General features: G+C 47.1%; 2 protein-coding genes across 6 annotated transcripts; one reads left to right on the forward strand and one right to left on the reverse strand.

Annotated features, from left to right (window-relative positions):
- The first annotated feature begins 1,375 nt into the window (after positions 1–1,375).
- LOC136449453 (uncharacterized) lies at positions 1,376–5,049 on the forward strand. Its single transcript, XM_066449485.1, has 4 exons — positions 1,376–2,042; positions 3,240–3,416; positions 3,589–4,017; positions 4,104–5,049. Exons 1-4 carry the CDS (start codon positions 1,701–1,703, stop codon positions 4,911–4,913), a joined length of 1,758 nt encoding a protein of 585 aa, XP_066305582.1. The 5' UTR covers positions 1,376–1,700; the 3' UTR covers positions 4,914–5,049.
- Positions 5,050–5,901: 852 nt separating this feature from the next.
- Positions 5,902–14,622, reverse strand: LOC136449454 (protein ALWAYS EARLY 3-like). Of its 5 annotated transcripts, none has more exons than XM_066449487.1 (16): positions 14,337–14,622; positions 13,223–13,366; positions 12,965–13,060; positions 12,801–12,863; positions 12,525–12,602; positions 11,586–11,751; positions 11,033–11,413; positions 10,386–10,469; positions 10,132–10,280; positions 9,091–9,357; positions 8,824–9,005; positions 8,437–8,719; positions 7,247–7,453; positions 6,851–7,030; positions 6,619–6,765; positions 5,902–6,537 (listed from the first exon to the last, which is right to left on the reverse strand). In XM_066449487.1, exons 2-16 carry the CDS (start codon positions 13,328–13,330, stop codon positions 6,337–6,339), a joined length of 2,592 nt encoding a protein of 863 aa, XP_066305584.1. In that variant the 5' UTR covers positions 13,331–13,366; positions 14,337–14,622; the 3' UTR covers positions 5,902–6,336. The 5 variants fall into 5 exon arrangements, with proteins under 5 accessions (XP_066305584.1, XP_066305583.1, XP_066305585.1 ...); XM_066449486.1 differs by having other exon boundaries at positions 11,586–11,754; XM_066449488.1 differs by having other exon boundaries at positions 12,549–12,602; positions 14,337–14,621.
- Positions 14,623–19,163: the final 4,541 nt, after the last annotated feature.

Raw genomic sequence — 19,163 nt, forward strand, 5'->3', positions numbered from 1 at the left:
ACAGCTCTCAATTGGACTGGGACAGTGCAAACCCAGTACTGCATACGTTTAAATAGGAGTTTGGGTGAAACAGATCGAATCCGGTGCGAAAAACACTTGTCAGATGTGGGTTCGTTTGGTACTTCAGAAACGAAGAAATCAGTTCGACCACCACAACGACGCCGTGCCATCTCCGTGTCCCGCGCGCAAGCGTAGGGGCTCCTCCGTCGAGATTCGCGGACCGCAACCGTGGGACTGCACGAGCCTGCGTGGGCCACCGGCGTGGACGCAGCACAGGGCGGTGCTAGCTCCCGTGCCGCGGGGCATGCATACGGGCTCTGCTCGACAACGAAAGGTCGAAGAAGCTAGGAAAGTGGCTGATAGCTAGGTCCCACGTAAATAGTAGCTAACGCGGTTCAAAAAATGCCATCCATCTGAACCCACTCTGCCCCTCAGGTCAAACGAAAAATTAGAATGGTTCCATCCTTCAAACCAAACATGAGAATTGAGATGAGTACAACCCAACCTTCGGAACTGGGACAGGTCTGACCCATCCCATATTGTCTTGAAATCAATCACACGCTAAATTCATGAGGATGTCTACTAAACAATTTTTATCAAGAAGTGAATCTATATTGGTTGTGTGAAATAATTCTATAAAATCACCTAGGTAGGAGGCTGAAACCTAAACAAAAGTATTTTCTTCTAATTCACTCCACGCACAGGGTAAGGCATGTATAGAGTTTATCATAAAAAAAACCTAGATAAATATTTCCAGTCAAAGAATTAGCTTCAGAGAGAATCTAGAGTAGAAGAAAATCTACCTAACTTGCCTTACCCTTAAAAGAGGGGGTGGGGGGGGGGGGGGGGGGGGGTGGATGAAGAGAGAATATTTGCATGAGTGTCATGGGAGATCCCTCAAACTTTAGAAAACGAAATGAAATCCGTCCCACAACCAGAATATAATAATATAATATAAAAACAAAATAAAAATCCCTGCGATAGTGAATCAAACAGCTCCACCAACGCCAGCATCAGCAATAATGCGATGCGGTGCAGGAAGAAAGACTGGAGCCCCCTTTCCAAATAAATGCCGCGTAGAAAAAACGTGCATGTGAGTTGTGAGCCGGAGGAGAGCCCCTCCCCGTTCCCGCGTTCGGTGACGTCCCCTGCATGTGGCGCGCAGCTGCCCCCGCGCCGTTCGCCTCGCACGTCGCGCGCGCACGCACCGGCGGTGCTGTCCGTCCGGCCCCACCGGCCCGTCCACATCCAATCCCGCGCGGCCACGTTGGCTCCCCCGCTGACACCCTGGCCCCGCACGCGCCTCCCAGCGCATATCCCCGGATCCCCTGCGGACGGCTATTAAAGGCTCCGCGGCCCGCAACGGGCGGGGTGGCCCTGGCCTTCTTCTTGTTGTTGTGTCTGTCGCCTCGGGGCGGTTGAATTAACGACGCCGAGACCGCGACGAGGCCCGGGCGGACAGCCGGACACCAGCGCCAGCGTAAAGGCAGTGACACGACCGAGGAAGAAAACAAGCAAGCAACCCACCACGCCCTGCCTCGTCGGTGACCACCTGCAATCGGCGGCCAAGCCACAGCTAGCTACCGTGTGAGCGGGCGAGCCAGCCTCCGGGGCAAGGGAGCAAGCGAGCGAGGATTCGATCAGAGGGGTGTTCCTCGTCATCCGCCAGGAGGAGCGTCGAGGACCCCGCCACGGTCGGGATGGTGGTGGCGAGGAAGCAGCATCCGCCGCCGCCGCACGCCGGCGGCGCGCGTCGGCGGGGCGGCGGCGGCGTGAGGGTGGGACCCGCGAGGCTCGAGGGCCTCCCCGCGGCGTGGCCGGGGGCCGCCGCCGTCAAGGTCAAGTGGCCCGCGCCCGGGGGCGCGCTGTCGCAGATGCTCACGGGGCGGTGGGCGCGCGGGGTCACCGCCGTCGAGGCCGTCGGCGCCGGCGGGACCGTCCGCTGGGAGCCGCGCGACGGCAACCGGTTCAGGCTCGACGTCGTCGACCCCGCCGGCGCCCGTGGCCGGCCGGAGCGCGGGGTCTTCTTCTCCGTCCTCTATGTAAGCGCTCTCTTCCTCCCCCTCATCACTTGATGACCAGTTTCTTCAGCCAAATCAAATCGCCTAGCTAAATAGTGTTATTACGGATGTTGCATATGCAATCAGTAGAAACTTTGCTAGATCATCTGTTACACTGATTTGAGCCTTTCCAACATGATTTGTTTCTTTAAGGCGTCCTGATTTCATTTCCACCTTCTACGAGCATAATTTAATATAAGCTCCTGTTTTTTCTAGCTTAAATTCTAATCTTTTTTAATCAACCTGTCGTTGATATTTTGTCGACGCATTGGTGGTAAGTTGTGGATACCATTTCCTGCTGTGAATTGGAGGCTTGCGATGCAACCGCAGCTTCGGTGTGGTGTGCTCGAGGTCAATGCACAGCTTTCTTTTACCTGTAGCGGTCTGGTCAGCAATTGGGGAGGAGACAAGTCAAAATGTTGGGCTAAGCGTGCCTCCATAATCCTATAGCTTAGTGCTGAGCTCAGGAAAAAGTAGTCATCTTTGCTGGGAGCATTTGTCTAAAGCTTTATTGTGCGTGGTTTGAAATTGAACAGGGGGCCAGGGCCACGTGGGCTGCTCCGATTGGCCAGCGTAGTTTGACTTCAGTTAGGCTTACGAGTAGTTATTTTTATTTGGTTGCGAGATCTATGTCATGGTGTTAATTTTGAGGGTTATGTTCCAACAGTGGCACCCTCGCGGCCTCGCTTTCATGTGCGTTAAAGTTGCATTTTTCAGAAGGTGCTGTTCTGCCCCCAATCTTTTCTTTTCAGTGTTTTCTTGTGACATTTCTGTTTCGTTTTTATTTACCAACCTTTTTATTTATAACTATTATATTTTAAAAAACCTTTTTGGGGAGGGTGAAAGTAATAAAGCAAAATTCAATTACTAGAGTAGCTTATATCGCAAGGATAACTAAATGTTGCAACCTCCCGTGGAACAGAACCAAAGTAGGCATCAAAGCATATCTTAGGTTCCTTCCAAAGCAGTAATCTTGAAGAGCAGTGCAAGCATTTACGTAGCAAGCAATGCTATTCCTTTGCCATTTCGGGGTAATCTTGAGACTTACAGTGGGATGGATCATCATAGAGTACCGATCATTCAAAGCATCCACCTTCTAGCTATCTAGGCCCCCTTTTTGTGTGGATGCGTAGGCTTGTAGCCATCGAGGCTGGCAATAAGAATTGCTTTGCGATGCAGGGATTCCAAGAACAAGGCCGGGGCGAGGAGCTGGTGAGGCTGGAGGAGATCGGGACAGCCATGATAAGCCTGGAGGAGTGCTGCTGGGAGATGCAACTGCAACAGCAACGCCAGCAGCTGGTGGTTGTCCCCATCAGAGTCAGGAAGGACGGATGGGCAAGTGATGCCATGCTTTATGTAAGCGCGATCTTCTCCGGCTCGCTTTTTCCCCACCCTCCCCCTCCCCTTTCAATTGCCTTGCCGGCCATTTGCAGTTTTAGTGGAATTGCTTTGGATTTGGATAATAGATATGACATGTTTGGTGGAAATGACATGTTCTAATGAAAGAAGTGTGTGGTTAATTGTTCAGGTGAACGTGGAGCTCGTGGATGCGAACACGCGCTCGGACATAGAAAGGGCAGTTTCGTTTAGGGAGAAGCCGAGAACGAACATGGCGCCACGGCTGACAGTTCGAGACAGCCGGAAGAGCTTGGAGGCAGCGACGTACGATGATGTTCTTGATCTGAAGCAGCTGCTTGATCTGGCCGAGAAGGAAGGCCGGGTGGCAGTGTACGGGAACAAAAGGAACTCAGACACCAGCAGCGTGAGCAGCATCAGCAGTAGCAGTAGCAGCAGCAGCAGCACGATTAGCATCAGCAGTGCTAGCACCAGCGGCGGCGCGAGCCCAGAGCCGGCATCAACGTCGAAACGCCGGTTCCTGCCATGGATGAGGAGGAGCAGAGACTTCGACAAGAGGAGCACCGAGTCGCTCTCCCAAGAACTGCCTATGAAGTGCATGGTGAGCTTTTGGCACCTGATGAAATGAAATGTTCCTCGTCATGTGCACCGGCACTAACCGTGTCACGACGACGAATCTGTGTGTAGGATGACGATCCGGCCGGCAGCTGGGAGACGCACGAGTTCACGAGCAGGGACGCCGAGACGAAGCTCAGGACGCCGGTGTTCTTCGCGTCCATCGACCAGCGCGACGACAGCGCCGGCGGGGAGAGCGCGTGCACGGCGCTCGTCGCCGTCCTCGCGGCGGCACTCCACGCCAACCACCCGACGATGCCCACGCGGCCGGAGCTGGACGCGCTCATCCGGGGCGGCTCGTCGGAGTGGAGGAAGCTCTGCGACGACGAGGCGCACATGGCCCAGTTCCCGAACCGGCACTTCGACCTGGACACCGTCCTCGCATCCCGGACGCGGCCCATCGCGGTGCAGCACGACAGGGCCTTCGTCGGCTTCTTCCAGCCAGAGAGCTTCGCGTCGCTGTCCGGCGCCATGTCGTTCGACGACATCTGGCGCGAGATCAACGGCGGTGAACGCGAGCCGGGCCGCGCCGACGTGTACATCGTCAGCTGGAACGACCACTTCTTCGTGCTCAAGGTGGAGAGCGACTGCTACTACATCATCGACACGCTCGGCGAGAGGCTGTACGAGGGCTGCGACAAGGCCTACATGCTGAGGTTCGACGGCTCGTCGGAGATGCAGGCCGAGGGCACACAGGAGGTGATCGTCACCGGGAAGGAATGCTGCAGGGAGTTCATCAAGAGATTCTTGGCCGCCATCCCGCTCAGGGAGGAGCTGGAGATCGAGAAAAGGGGCGCCGGCAGCATCGACGGTGGTGGCGCGCCGCACCGGCGGCTGCAGATCGAGTTCCACTTCACAGTCCTGCGAGACGACGATAGATGATCAGTTGGTGATACGACAGCAGTTAGGGGACGTTCCTTCCTCCCTGATTGCAGCATTGTACTAACATAATGTAAATTCATCTGTATATCTGTATACAGTTTAAAAGAAAAAATTTACAGGGTAGGATTGTTGGTTCTGGTTACGGGGGACTTACTCGTGTGCCATTAAAAAAGATCGTAATGCTCTGTGTCTAAAAAAAAGTTCAGCGGTCTTCAACGCCACTGCTCCAATTTTTTGCCATGCCACTGCTGTCAGTTTGAGCTCTCACGTCATCAAACTGCAGGTGTAATAATTTTTTCTGAGCATCTTAACGACTTCAAATGAAAAAACTCAAAACTAGAAAGTTGTAGATCTCGTCGAGATCTATAATTTTTATATAAAAATTATCTTCATTTAATTCTGCAAAAAATATGATTTGATATGATTAATATATCTTAGAAAAATCATATCTTTTTTGCGGAATTAAATAAAGATAATTTTTATATGAAAATTATAGATCTCGACGAGATCTACAACTTTCTAGTTTTGAGTTTTTTTTTCATGTGAAGTCGTTAAGATGCTCAAAAATTTTAATGACATATTTAGACATAATGGTATTTTCGACTTTTCACACCTGCAGTTTGACGGCGTTAGAGCTCAAACTGACAGCAGTGGCATGGAGAGCACAAAAAAGTTAGAGCAGTGCTCGCTGAAGACCGCTGAACTTTTTCAGAGACACACAGGACATTACGATCTTTTTTTAATGGCACACAAGGAATTCCTCCTTTACGATTTAGATAGGAAACAGAACATGGAGAGGAAAATACAGGATACAAGAGTGCTGGTTGAGTACTTTTGTTTTGGCTGGGATTTGGGTCTATCTCACCCCTGCAATACCATTTTGTAGGCTAGCTCAGTATTATATGAATTTTACTTCTGTTGAATGATGATTCAGGTGGGCAAGCTCCTCTTCTTCCTACTAAAAAAAGAAAACTTGTCGCGGTAAATCACAGTGAACGGGTCCTGAGCTCCTGGCTCGTTCATTTTAATACGTAAATTTCCTATCAAGAAACCATCCTGTGACCTTACACTCAAGAATCATGACTGCAGACATACATCTTTATAACTACAATATCAGATGTCAGCTATCCTGAATCTGTATATGGGCCTATAAACTATTCATTCAGGTATATACACAGGTTGCAGGGGAGCTAGTCAGTTAATGATCGCACGCTGCATATCCAAGCTCAGGTCAGCACATCAGACTTGTGTCCTCCGTATGCTATGGTTTGCTAGTTGCTACCATTCAACCGGACTTCCTCCATAACATCAAGCTCCAACAGCGGCAAAACCTCTGTGTTTTGAACTCACAGCAGAGGAAGCAGCGTGTTCTTCTGCAGGGCCTGCAAGAAGGCAGCAAGAGTCTATCCGGCTCAGGGCCCAGTTACATGGGCGAGACAGGAGGGTTGCAATTGCCAAATGCTGTTGGCACACGTGCAAATATCTGGCTCCTTATGATACCGATGAATCTCTTTATTTCTTCATAGACTGCGAGGTTCTCTGGATAGCTTGGACGCAGCATTGACAAAGCGTGCTCCAAGACACCTGCTATGCTATCAAATTCATGCCACGAGTCGCTAAGGTGCTGCACAAAATTGGAACAGGAACATAAGAGATGAAAATAGCTTCTAACCAGTCTCGATAACAAGACATGTCAGTATTTTACCTTGATTGAAAGAGCCGTTGCGATGCATTTTGATATCAGGTCAGATGGATGTTGCGTGCTACGAGCAGATTCAGAACCTGGGCCTACACAACCTGTCGCTTGATTTGACATGCATAACTTTTCATCGTCTCTACCTCCAGAGTTTGCCTATATACCACATAAGCTTATCAAATGAAACTATGAGCAACATGTTGCACAGAGTCCAGTAATTGCCAGCTAGGTTTTAACATACCTGCATTTCTTCATCAACCATCTGCCTGGCTTGTGATAGTGATCTTTCTACAAATGCAGCTATAAATGACTCTAGCTCATCGTTGTGACCAGCATTATTGTCTGGGCAATCTCTAGATATTGTAGGGCCATCAGATGTACTCCTATATGGTGGTCTTTCATTATTTACAATAGATTCTGCCTGCAAATGAAGCATCAACAAAAACTTAGCCCTGAGATACTAATCATGATAATTGCATTTTATGGATGAGTGGAGGGCTAAGCACTGCTATGTGAATATATAGTTACTTAGCCTGAGCAAGTACTATATGTTGAACCTCACTCTAGAAATTATGAACCCTGAGGAAAAGAATTTTTTTTTGAAACAATTGAGGAAAAGAATTTTAAACAAGATAACCTTAGGCTGTATATCTGATGTTAAACGCAGACTTTTGTGCCCCTCAAGTACAGTAGCTCCATTTACAGCATGGTCCCCGTTCTCACTTGGTGTAAGATCAGGAATGTGATCCATCTCCAGTATGCTGCACGCATTATTTGAAAGGTAGCTCCTTCTCATGTTGTCAGGACGATTATACAGCCAATTAACTGGCATACAATCAGTGTCCTGAAACCAAATAAGTTCAGGTATGTATCTTTATGTAACATAGCATCAGACTGTCAGATTGAAATTCTAAAGCTCATGAACGCAGAAGATTGTGAATGAGTAACAAATCCTTTTTTTTTCTCGAACACGCAGGAGAGCTGCGTATCATTATATTAAGAAGAAAAAGGGGCAACACAACCACAAACAAACATAAACACCAACACCAACACACACTACACACGCCACTCTAATATTTTGTGAATACAAGCGCGCCTGTTAGAACTGAGACAAGCGACCGACACCCCCAGACACCAACCTACTACTCTTCATGAGCCGGACCAGTCAAAGACGAGAGGCTCCGCGTGCCTGCTATCTCCCAAAGACGCCGTTCATCACTAGTGACGCTGAGAGCTCTTGACATACTAGGAGTCGCTCCCTCGAATACACAAGCATTGCGATGTGTCCAGATAATCCAAGCCCCTAGCGCGACCAGGGAATTAAATCCCTTCTTTTGGTGTTCTGGAATTATGCGCCATGATCTATCCCACCATTCATCAAAAATAAGTAACAAATCCTCACCAAGTTCAAGGAAAATATGATCCAAAGTATAAGTACTAAAAATGCATCATAAAGCAAGCATGCCCCATGCCAAATCAAAGAGAAATTTGTATGCAGCATAGTCAGTACCAGATCAAGATTGCAGCTGGATGCGACAGCTACCATGCTGACAATCCACTTTTGAAAAGTTTTTTTTTGTTGCGAAAACATGCTAGTAGTCTCCACATGTAAAGGGCAAAAAAGCTTGCCACTACATTTGCACAGGAATAGGCTTACAGAAAAAAAAAAAAAAAGAACTAGAGCAATGTTCAATGAATTGTGAAATTGATTCTTCAAAGTGAAAACTAAAGGTTTGACGCTTAACATGAAAAAAGGACATCTTACCAGCATAATATAAAAAGTCTTACTGACAATTGATGAAAGCAGCTGAAACAGAAACTACATACCTTTACAATATCAACACCAAGGTCAGGATCATCAAAATGGACCTTGTAACAATCCGACCCCATCATCACCACTTTGCCATCACAAAGTTCCCTAGAACTTGGATGACGAACAATAACCTGCTGACCAATTGAAAATGGCCTAGCTAGGTCTGCAGGTAGAGAATCCCGTAAACCATCACTGAGTTGAGCATAGATTTTTCTAACTTCCTCACGATAATCCTCAAGTTTTTCTTTTTCCACAGCCAGAAAATTATTTGAAAATCGCCGTGGTTTACCAAGGGAGCTGCAGGAAAAACTTGTTCAGTGTATATGGCATAAACAAACACAATGCTGACAGAATTGACAATGAAACAAAGACTGTGTCCTCCAAGATTTGCTGGTTTATACCTCCGAATTGCGCTCCATTCTGATCTAGTCAACTTTGAAAGATGACTCAATTTTGCATGATCTAAGTAGTGCACAAACTCATTATTTGAAAACCATGGATAATCAACTGCACTGTAGAACCACTCATATGTGCACCATCTACGAAGTGGTTGGGATGACAAACAGTGCAGCAATTTCTTTGCCTGAACATAGCCAACAGTTAGGATAGAAGTCTAAGAGCAGGGCATATCTCAACTTGCAATATTGACAAAAGGTGGCATAGACTACCTGTAAATTATCTGAACCTTCATTGCATGACATATGCTTTGTTTTGCAATGCATTTGAGATTTCCGTCTGGTCCTTCCAGACATTCTAACTTCAGGCTTGGTTTCCGTTTGTGCATTGGGGACTTCAGCAGAAATATCTTCAGATGCTTCTGGTATCCCCACTCTTCCAGAGTCAGTACACAAGAAAGAATCATCAGTGATACAAACCCTCAGTGTTTCCGGCAGGACTAAATTATTACCACAAATGTTTTGTGCTTCAGCAGGCACCTGTGACACAAAAAGAATGAGTGAGAGAGAGAAAGAGCATCATAAGACTATCTGAAGAGATTAACATTTAGTACAGAACATATCAATATTGACCGATATTTAAGATGATTTCGAATGATAAATAAACATATATAAACAGTGCACACCACCAGCTCGGAATAAATTGATCAAAATGAATGCCCTTAAACATTATTCCCAGAACATAATAAATTCAATGGGATGCAAGTGGCATTGAGTTAAAAAATGGGAGATAACAATTGAAGGAATGAACCAACTATGAGTGAATTCCGACAGCATAAGATACACTAAAGCAATTTCACAAGTTCATTAATCTCATCTTGGTTCCACCAAAACAAATAAATCATAACACTGACAAGGAAACAGTTGACTCAAAGTAGAAAATGAACATAGATGAGCCAATCGAATTTTATTTCCTAGATTGACCAGAAAAGGGACCATAAATTTAGATAGGAAGTACTCCCTCCACCCAAAAAGGTCTAGAGTAGTGCTCAGCCAAAACATCTTAAGTTTGACTAAATTTATATAAAATGTTATTAATGCTTATCATACTAAAGAAGTATCACTAGGATTTGCCATGGAATATATTTTTATAATATACCTATATGGAGTCTTAAATGTTAGTACCATTTTCCATAAACTCAGTAAAACTTTACTTAGTTTGACTGACCAAACCTAGAATTGCATCTTTTTTGGGATGGAGGTAGTACATAAAACAAGGTTCAATTTATTATTTTTGTTTAAAAAAAAACTTACCTCTGCATCTAATATCTTCTTATGTTTTTTCTTCCTAGTCTTGGAAGCACTGGATTTAACAACAGGCTTCCCTTGTTTAGATACATCAATGATAGGGTGGTCTTCCTCCCTTCTGTGAGATAACGCAGAGTCAGTTTTCCCAAGTGAACCTGGATCAGTACATGAGAAGAAGAGATACATAAGAAATTATCAACATGGCTAACATATAATGTGGGAAAAAAAAGATGGAACTACGAGCAGTGACAGAAGCTGACCTGAAGGAATATTAATCTCTAGTTTTGACATTTTAGAGGGTGCATTCACCAGGCTATTCAATACATCCAAGACCAACATATCATCTGCAACCATAACAGAACAGCAGCAGTCAAATATTTTCATCTAAAACAGTACTAATAACTAGTAAAACATTACACTGCTTATTAACCTTAGCAGTACCAAGGATTACTAAAAAGGATGCCTTTCAACAATAATATGAGTGAAATCCTATGACGAGGAATATGCACCAGACAGCAATTATGTGGTTGAAGAAGTGAACATAATGAATGCTCAATCACATATTGTACAGGGGGTCAGGGGTTTTGTTCTGGTTGCATTTTGTAAACCTAGTTCATCTGTGTGCCAGATCTGTATTTTCTTTTTCCACGGTAGTGGGCTGGAGGCTAAAGGGTTGATGGGGTGTGTGCTCAGGCTCAAGCTTTCAAAACATAGCCTGGAAATCTAGTATGCAGAAATTCAGCAGATCTGAGGATGAATATGTACCATAATAGTACACAAGTATAAAGTACTTCGTATACAGAAAATGGAATTGGAAGCAAGGCAGAAAATAAAGTCTGCATAAATAATGAGTATGTTGACATTTTGTCAATAAAAGTGAAAAGAATGAACCAATTGCTAAAAGTACCTTCAGAAATACTGTCGATAAGTATCTGATTGTTGTTTAGTGAATCAACTAGCTTATTCCCTTCTTTAGATGCCATCGTTGTCTCATGCTCAACTATACCAGTCTGACCTTCCGCCATAGTTTGCTGAATTCTTGTTTTCTTAAAATCTTGACCAGCCTTGTTTGCTTCAGCAAAGCCAGAAACTCTGTCCGGAGAGTACTCATTTGTTGGAACAATAGCACAGTCGTTATTGGCTACTTCATATTTTCTCTTGGTAGAATTGATGACGTTTTCAATTCGTGGTGTGGCCTCATCAATGGTACTCCTGTCTGCAGGAGCTATAACTGGTATACGAGGAGTACGCCTCCGAACAGCATGATTTCGGTTGTTCCTGACCAATTCTGAAGAAACAAAAAAGCTGCTTAAACTTCTTAGGCAACAAATTATCCAATAAAAAAAATACTTCTCAAACTATCTGCTAACAGTTTCCTCCTTAGTAGGCAATCCTTATGAGAAAGACTGAAAGGTTATTAAGGGAAACAGAAGATGACATATTTTTGTTATGATACTCACCGCCATAGTATCGTTTTTTGAAGGAAGCTGAAAATCCAGAAATTTTCCCTTCATGACAGTTGTGCGGGTCAGGTCCATCAATTGATTTCTGTTGTTCTCCATGTTTCCTTGCCTTTCCAGATGCTCTGACTATGTGATCATATCCTCTATGACTCGTGGTTTTCTCCTGCTGTTTCAAGCATCACAAGTCAGTCAATGAAAAAAATGTCAATCTAATTCGGATAAAACCATGTTGTGTAGGCATGCTGATAAAAAATAACAAACTAGGTTAAAACTCTGTATCAAGTTTTATAACCTTTACAATTCATTTGTTTTGTCTTGTCTATCCCACATTGCATTTCCATCTCATCATTCACCTGTTTGTATGAATCGTGCTTCAGAGCCTAAGAAGTGCCAACTATGGTAAAACGACCCAAGCGGCTCTAGGTTGGACGCTGTTTGATGTTAGAAACACCAGCATCACTACAGAGTACAGCCTCCCATTCTTTTAGGGCAAACACATAATTAAAAATTTAAAGTTGGTGACATTTGACTGATGATTACTCTAATGCTATGTACATAGTGTTATGAAAATGGTGTACCATTGCATTCATATATAAAAGTACTTTACTATGATCTTGATTTTATTGTTGTGAACAATAATGTTATAACAAGAAAATGGTAAAAAAGTTAGCTTTCAAGACTGCACCAAGCCAAACCAGACCTCAAATTATGAAACAAAGGGACTATGTATAGCTATTCTTATATTTAATAAAATTGTCATAGCATATGTTGGAACAATAATGATCAGGCGTGCTGATCTTCATTATAACAAGCTTAGCATGGTAGCTTCATATGGACAAATGTGCACTTGATCAAATAACAAATGAAAGAAATTGAGGGTCGTTCTACGTATCCAAAAAAACAATAATTCGAACAAGTAACCGATCATAAGCTAACCAAAGCATTGTGATGACCAGTCACCAGCGCAATAAATCCCATGGCAGTAGCTTCACGTTCTGGAAGAGATAAGAAAGTCTACCAAAAGAAATAAAACATGTCAATCCACAAGGATCATAGAGTGCAACATGGCATTCAAATAAGTACTATTTCTGCGGCATGTTATATCATCCTATATGAGCAGAAAAACACTATCTTAAGTTTGACAAAGCCATGTAAACAGTGGAGGATGCAGAGATGGTGCACTTTGGAAAGAGCTACAGAGTTCAGACTCACCCGATGTAAAGTGTAAAGAGACCGCACCATGTCCGATGACTTACCACCTACCGCTATGCTGATCTGCATAAGCAAATTCACCGATCAAAATTCACAATGCCATGACACCTCGAATGATACTTACAAATGATGGAGAAGAACAAAGGGAAACAGACAGTTCGAACCTTTTTCCAGTCCTTCCCATGTTGACGGTAGGCTTCATAAAAGTTTGTAAGTTCATCCTTGCTCCATTTGGGATGTAAGTCTGAAATTTTCCTCTTCTGCAAAACAAAATTATTTTGATGAATGAGAGAACTGAATACTACATCACTGCAGAGTAGAATGTTAATTTAGATGATATGATGTCACAATTACTGGTCTCTATCTACAGCCCATCTATCATAAATCTCTGTACAGCTTCCAAGAGAAATAAATATGCGTACTTTCTGTTTAGCTTTGCTTGAACTAGATGGATCATCATGCTGCTGTTGATCTTCATATCCTTTTACTATGGTCTTGTTAATAGCTCGAGAACCCTTTGCTGGGCCCATCAAAACAGTCCTTTACTTCAGACTCGACAAATATTGCTGCGAGCAACAAATGAAATATCAGTAAGGCCGAAGTCGAAGCAACATTTGGGCAACAAAAATATATCGATAAAACAAGAATGCCATGTCATTCACATTTCATAAGTTCTGTAATTCCCTGCAACCTTCAAAAACTTCCACATGCTTACTTTAGTCAAGCTAAGATGCAGTGAAAAGGATCGAACTCTTTTTTAAAGAAAAAACTCATTCGACGACCCGTTTACTACTGAGATCAAAGCAAGTCATCAACCTCAGAAAAGAAAAGAAACTAAACAAAGCAACCCATCCCATATCATTCAGGAATCAAAAGTAAAGAGGATTTCGTTAGAAAAATCCATACTTTCCAAAGCCCGTGCCAAAAGAATAACTCGAAATAAACAAAACGCGTTTCATTGTTTTTTTTTCGCACAAAATTTGAACACCAAAGCTATGGCTACACAAAATCCGCCAAACCGACCAAATTCTCTCCTAATTTATGATGCGTGACAACGACGGATCACACCACAGTGGACGTGCAGCCCTTTTATGTCACGAAGGCGTGAAGAGCGGTGGTAAACCCGCTGCTGGAGGGACGAGCGTCGCGGCGGCTTCGGGGTTGGGCGGGAGGAGAAGTAGGAGATCGAACCGGGCACCACCGTGCTGGCGCGCGGACAGGGCCGACTCTGGAGGAGCGCCTTCGCTGGCAGCTGCGATCCAGGCCAGTGCGGCCTCGCGAGCAGCGAAGAGGCTTCTGCCGCCAGCAGCCGCGCTTGACTCGATTACCCCCAGCCACAGCACCGGGTGCTCCGATGAACCCAGCCTCCCTTCCTCCCTCGTCGCAGAAACAACGCGAAACCCGCAAATTCCGCAACCCGCAAAACCGCGCAGAAAACCACAAGCAGAAATCGACCTCACACCACCACCCGAACCACATCGGCGGAGATCGCCCACCCCGCGGAATTCCAGAGCTAAGACCCGCAGAGGATCTCACCTGGGTCGGATCTGGACGAGATCGCGCGCGCGAGGGCGCCTCTCGGACGCCCGAGCCGCGCTCCCTCCGGCGCCGCCGCCGCAGAGGCGAAACCACGCGTCCACGCCGGCAGAGGCTTGGGGCCCGGCGGCGAGAAGGTGCTGCTCGGGGGGCTGGTTCCGGCGGCGTGGATGGATCGGGGAGGACGGGAGCGGAGGAGATGGGGCGGCGAGTGCGGGTGGCCGGTTTGCGTTTCTGCTGCGCTGCAGCCGCGGCTTGGCGGGCGAGGGATACAAGTAGAGAAAAGGGAAGAGGAAGAGAGGAGGAGACGGGTGGGAGCAGCCCTGCGAAGGTGGGTGGAGGCGCTTACATGTGGGCCACACGCGAGTTCGCGCGTTTGAAAATTAGGGTCGGGGGAAGTTGTAGCTCGGGAGAGCGACGCGGCGCAGCGTGGGCCTTGGGCCGTCGTGTAGATCTTGGGCCGGTAGATGGGTCTGTGGCGGTCGAGAAAGCACGCGTCGTTTGTGAGCTTCTAGAAGAAGCAAACAATATTTGCTAAAAAAAAAGCAAACAATAGTCTTCATTAAATTTTAGGATCAAATTAGTTTCATTAATTCACCATAACATAAGTCTCGTAGGAATTTATTTGATACTATAAATGTTAATATATTTTTATGAGGTTTGATAGAGTCAATTTTTTATACTTAGTGTACAAATAGAAACATGCTATATTTTGGTAATTTGGAATAGAGGTACCCTCTATAGCCCCGTTCGCTTCGCTGAAAAGATAAGTCAAAATACTGTTTCGGTTGATTTGTTGTGAGAGAAAAATACGGTTCCGGCTGAAAAAATAAGCTGAAAAAGACGGATTATAAGAGAAGCGAATATAGTGGACCCATCGTAACGGACATCGCTGGTGACTTAAATAAAACTAATCTAAGAGTCTCTTTATATCTTTATTAGGATCTTTTTACCAAGGCTTCGTGTGGGGGTATGGCCCCCGATATCCATAAGACATGACATGAGCCGCACCATCAGAGGTGGCCCAGCCCACAAGATCAAGGTGTGCACGGCGCTGCTCGGCGTGCACCGCAAGATATTGTATAGTACCAAATATGCTACTTTTCTTGTAACCCTACCCTTTCAGAGTATATAAGGAGAGACAGGGGTCCCCTAGTGGACAAGATACATACATCTGCAGTCATGTAATATCATACGATAGCCAATACAAACCAACAGACCACAGGAGTAGGGTATTACGTTATCCTGACGGCCTGAACATGTCTAACTCGTGTGTCTCTGTTGCCTTCTTGTTCTTGATCTCACGCACCTCTACCGATCAATCTATCTTCGTGGGATACCCCTCGGAGGACTGTCGATGATATTCTGTCGATAGCTGGCGCGCTAGGTAGGGGCTTGTGTGCTGTTTCCTTATCGAACAAGATGATTTTTTTCCCACAGGCTCTTCGTTCCTTCCACAGTCCGGTCAGATCTTCACGGTCGGATCGATCTCGTGGATCATCAATGCTGACGGAGTCGGAGAGCTCCTCGAGCCAGTGCAGATCGATTCTACGTCGATCACCCCCGTATCTATGACTGCAGATTCGATCTTGGAACCGCCTCTGAGGTCGCCTTCATCAACAACTCACCGCCCGCTTCCTTGCTACCAGAGGAGGCAGATCAACAACGATGATTTGATCGCATCCATCGATCGGGTCGGTCTAAAGCTCGCTGATTGCCTCTACATCGCTGAATCAGCTCTGGACACTCTGGTTTAGCGTTGACCACCCTCTGATCCATATCTATCAGAGGTTGCTCAGGAAACTCTAGGGGTTACGGCCCTACCCTTCGGGTTCATCAACGCCACCGCCGCTTACCAACATGCCCTGAGGGGCAGATTCGCCAACAATGTTGAAGACGTCCATCCTCTCACCGACCAGATAGTGCCATACGCCGTCGACCAGACGTTATGTCTAAAGCTAAGTCACGCTTTAATATTTTTCTAAATATTATCCAATCTTCGTTAATTGTCATAATGTTTCTCCGAGCTGTTTTCTCCAAGTTTGCTCTCCAAATGATTTTCTGAACCCCCAAACAGTCCTATTGATGCTCAGATGCCTCTAGAGACTGCCCTGTTTCCGGCTCCTCCCTATACATGCATGAGTGTCTGCCCTCTGCGTTATGGGTGATCAGCAGCGGCTCCTTAGTGACGCTAGTTCCTCCTACACGTGCACGGGCTCTACGCTTCGCGTTATGGTTAACAGGCTAGCTAGGGCTAGAGACTCAGCTACACACTAACTGTTCGAGCGGTTTATATTAAATATATCTTCACACTAACTAATCGCCGAGCTACATACGCTATTTCATCGTCATTGCTGATTTTTCTCCAGAGTTCATATATTTGTACATCATGTACTACCCATTCTACATATTTGTATTGCAGGATCATCAGACCATCTGGTGCTCGGGCTTCTCCACCAATCAACTAGTCGGACCGCTAGGTCCATAGACTTCATCGCCGACTAGTTGATCGGACTATTCGTCGGTCGCTTCTACTCAATGTTCACTTCGCCGCCGACCAGTTGACGAGACTGTTTGTCGCTCGTGCTTCATCGCCAGCTATGTTGGTTACTCCTCGGCCCTCGGATTCTTCGTGCTCGAGGACTAAGTGGGCACACTTCACCCCATTTCACCTTGCGGACATCACCAGCTACGCTGGGGACTCCTTGGAGCTCAGACATCGCCAGCGACATTAGAGACTCCTCGGTGCTCGGACATCGCCAGCTACGCCGGGGACTCCTCGGTGCTCGGACATCGCTGCCTACGCTGGGGACTCCTCGGTGCGCGAACATCGCTAGCTACGTCAGGGACTCCTCGATGCTCAGACGTCACCAGCTGTGCCGGGGACTCCTCGGTGCTCGAACAATAGCCGCCTACGCCGGAGACTCCTCAGTGCTCCAACATCGCCAGCTACGTCGGGGACTCCTTGGTGCTCGAACATCGCCGCCTACACCAGGGACTCCTCGGTGCTCGAACATCGCTGCCTATGTCGGGGACTACTCGGTGCTCGGACATCGCCGCCTATGTCGGGGACTCCTTGGTGCTCTGACATCGCCGCCTACGTCGGGGACTCATTGGTGCTCGGACATCGCCGCCTACGTCGGGGACTCCTCGGTGCTCCGACTTCGCCAGCTACATCGGGGACTCCTTAGTGCGCGGACATCACCGGCTACGCCGGGGACTCCTCGCTGATCGGACGTTGCCAGCTACATCGGGAACTCCTCGGTGCTCGGACATCGCCGCCTACACCGGGGACTCCTCGGTGCTCGGACATCGCCGTCGATCCGGGGACTCCTCGGTGCTCTGACATCACCAGCTACATCGGGGACTCCTCATTCCTTGGTGCTCGGACATCGCCAGCGACGCCAAGGACTCCTCGGTGCTCGGACATCACCAGCGACGCCAGGGACTCCTCGCTCTTCGATGCTCGGACATCACCAGCAACGCTGGGGACTCCTCGCTTTTTAGTGCTCGAACATCGCCAGCGATGCCAAGGGCTCCTTGATGCTCGGACATCGCCAGCGATGTCGGGGACTCCTTGCCCCTCGGTGCTCGGTTATCGCCAGCGACACCGGGGACTCCTCGCTCCTCAGTGCTCGAACATCACCAGCGACACCGGGGACTCCTCGCTCCTCGGTGCTCGGACATCGCCAGCGACACCGAGGACTCCTCGCTCCTTGGTGCTCGGACGTCGCCAGCGACATCGAGACTCCTCGCTCCTCGGTGCTCGGACATCGCCAGCGACGTCGGAGACTCCTCGCTCCTTGGTGCTCGGTCATCGCCAGCGACGCCAGGGACTCCTTACTCCTCGGTGCTCAGTCATCACCAGCGACACCGAGGACTCCTTGGTGCTCGGACATCGCCCGCAATGTCGGGGACTCCTCGCTCCTCGGTGCTCAGACATCGTCAGCAATGTCGGGGACTCCTTACTCTTCGATGCTCAGACATCACCAGCGACGTCGGGAACTCCTCGGTGCTCCCTTGGTGGTCGAATCTTGCTACGTCTCATCGGTGTGCTATCGAGCTACTCCATGATGTTTGGATAAGGGTGCTGATCTTGGGCAGCATGTCTAGGGCCTTGATACGCGCATGTCGGATGACGTCGACAAAGCTTTTAGACTTCTTTTTCTTTGACCCTGCTACAAGATTCATTCTTCATCTTCCAACAGGCTCGGAGACTAAGTGGGCACATTTCACCTTGCGGTGAATGTGCGCTTTTGTCATCTCGAGGCTACGCCCAGGAACTGCCTGCCTGCTCAGCTGGTCTTCTACTTTTTGACCCTAGCACCATGTGACTACGTCACCTACTGTCAGGCTTGAAGACTAGCTATGGGGGTATGGCCCTCGGTATCCATAAGATAAGACATGGGCCGCACCATTAGAGGTGGCCCAGGCCACAAAATCAAGGTGTGCCGGCGCTGCTCAACGTGCACCGCAAGATATTGTACAGTACCAAATAGGCAGGGGTCCCCTAGTAGACAAGATACATACATCTACAGTCACGCAATATCATACGATAGCCAATACAAACCAACAGACCATATGAGTAGGGTATTACGTCATACTAACGACCTGAACATGTCTAACTCGTGTGTCTCTGTTGCCTTCTTGTTCTTGATCTCATGCACCTCTGCCGATCAATCTACCTTCATGGGATACCCCTCGGAGGACTGCCGACGATATTCTGTCAACACTTCAGCTCTAGATTCTTGCGGCTGTATTATCTAGCCGTGCCAAACATCCATCTAAGAAAACAATTCCTTAAAAATTGGAAAAGCCGAAGCTATT

This window comes from Miscanthus floridulus, chromosome 5, assembly GCF_019320115.1.
Source record: "Miscanthus floridulus cultivar M001 chromosome 5, ASM1932011v1, whole genome shotgun sequence".
In the NCBI taxonomy this organism is placed as follows: domain Eukaryota; kingdom Viridiplantae; phylum Streptophyta; class Magnoliopsida; order Poales; family Poaceae; genus Miscanthus; species Miscanthus floridulus.

Excerpts from the sequence above, each read along its gene's own strand:
- LOC136449453 (XM_066449485.1), top strand. The coding sequence starts at position 1,701 with ATGGTGGTGGCGAGGAAGCAGCATCCGCCGCCGCCGCACGCCGGCGGC. Across the intron at positions 2,043-3,239 it reads TCTTCTTCTCCGTCCTCTAT|GGATTCCAAGAACAAGGCCG; the intron begins GTAAGCGCTCTC and ends TTTGCGATGCAG. Across the intron at positions 4,018-4,103 it reads AACTGCCTATGAAGTGCATG|GATGACGATCCGGCCGGCAG; the intron begins GTGAGCTTTTGG and ends ATCTGTGTGTAG.
- LOC136449454 (XM_066449486.1), bottom strand. The coding sequence starts at position 13,330 with ATGGGCCCAGCAAAGGGTTCTCGAGCTATTAACAAGACCATAGTAAAA. Across the intron at positions 11,755-12,524 it reads CTGGTCATCACAATGCTTTG|CAGGAGAAAACCACGAGTCA; the intron begins GTTAGCTTATGA and ends TGCTTGAAACAG. Across the intron at positions 10,281-10,385 it reads AGAGATTAATATTCCTTCAG|GTTCACTTGGGAAAACTGAC; the intron begins GTCAGCTTCTGT and ends GTACTGATCCAG.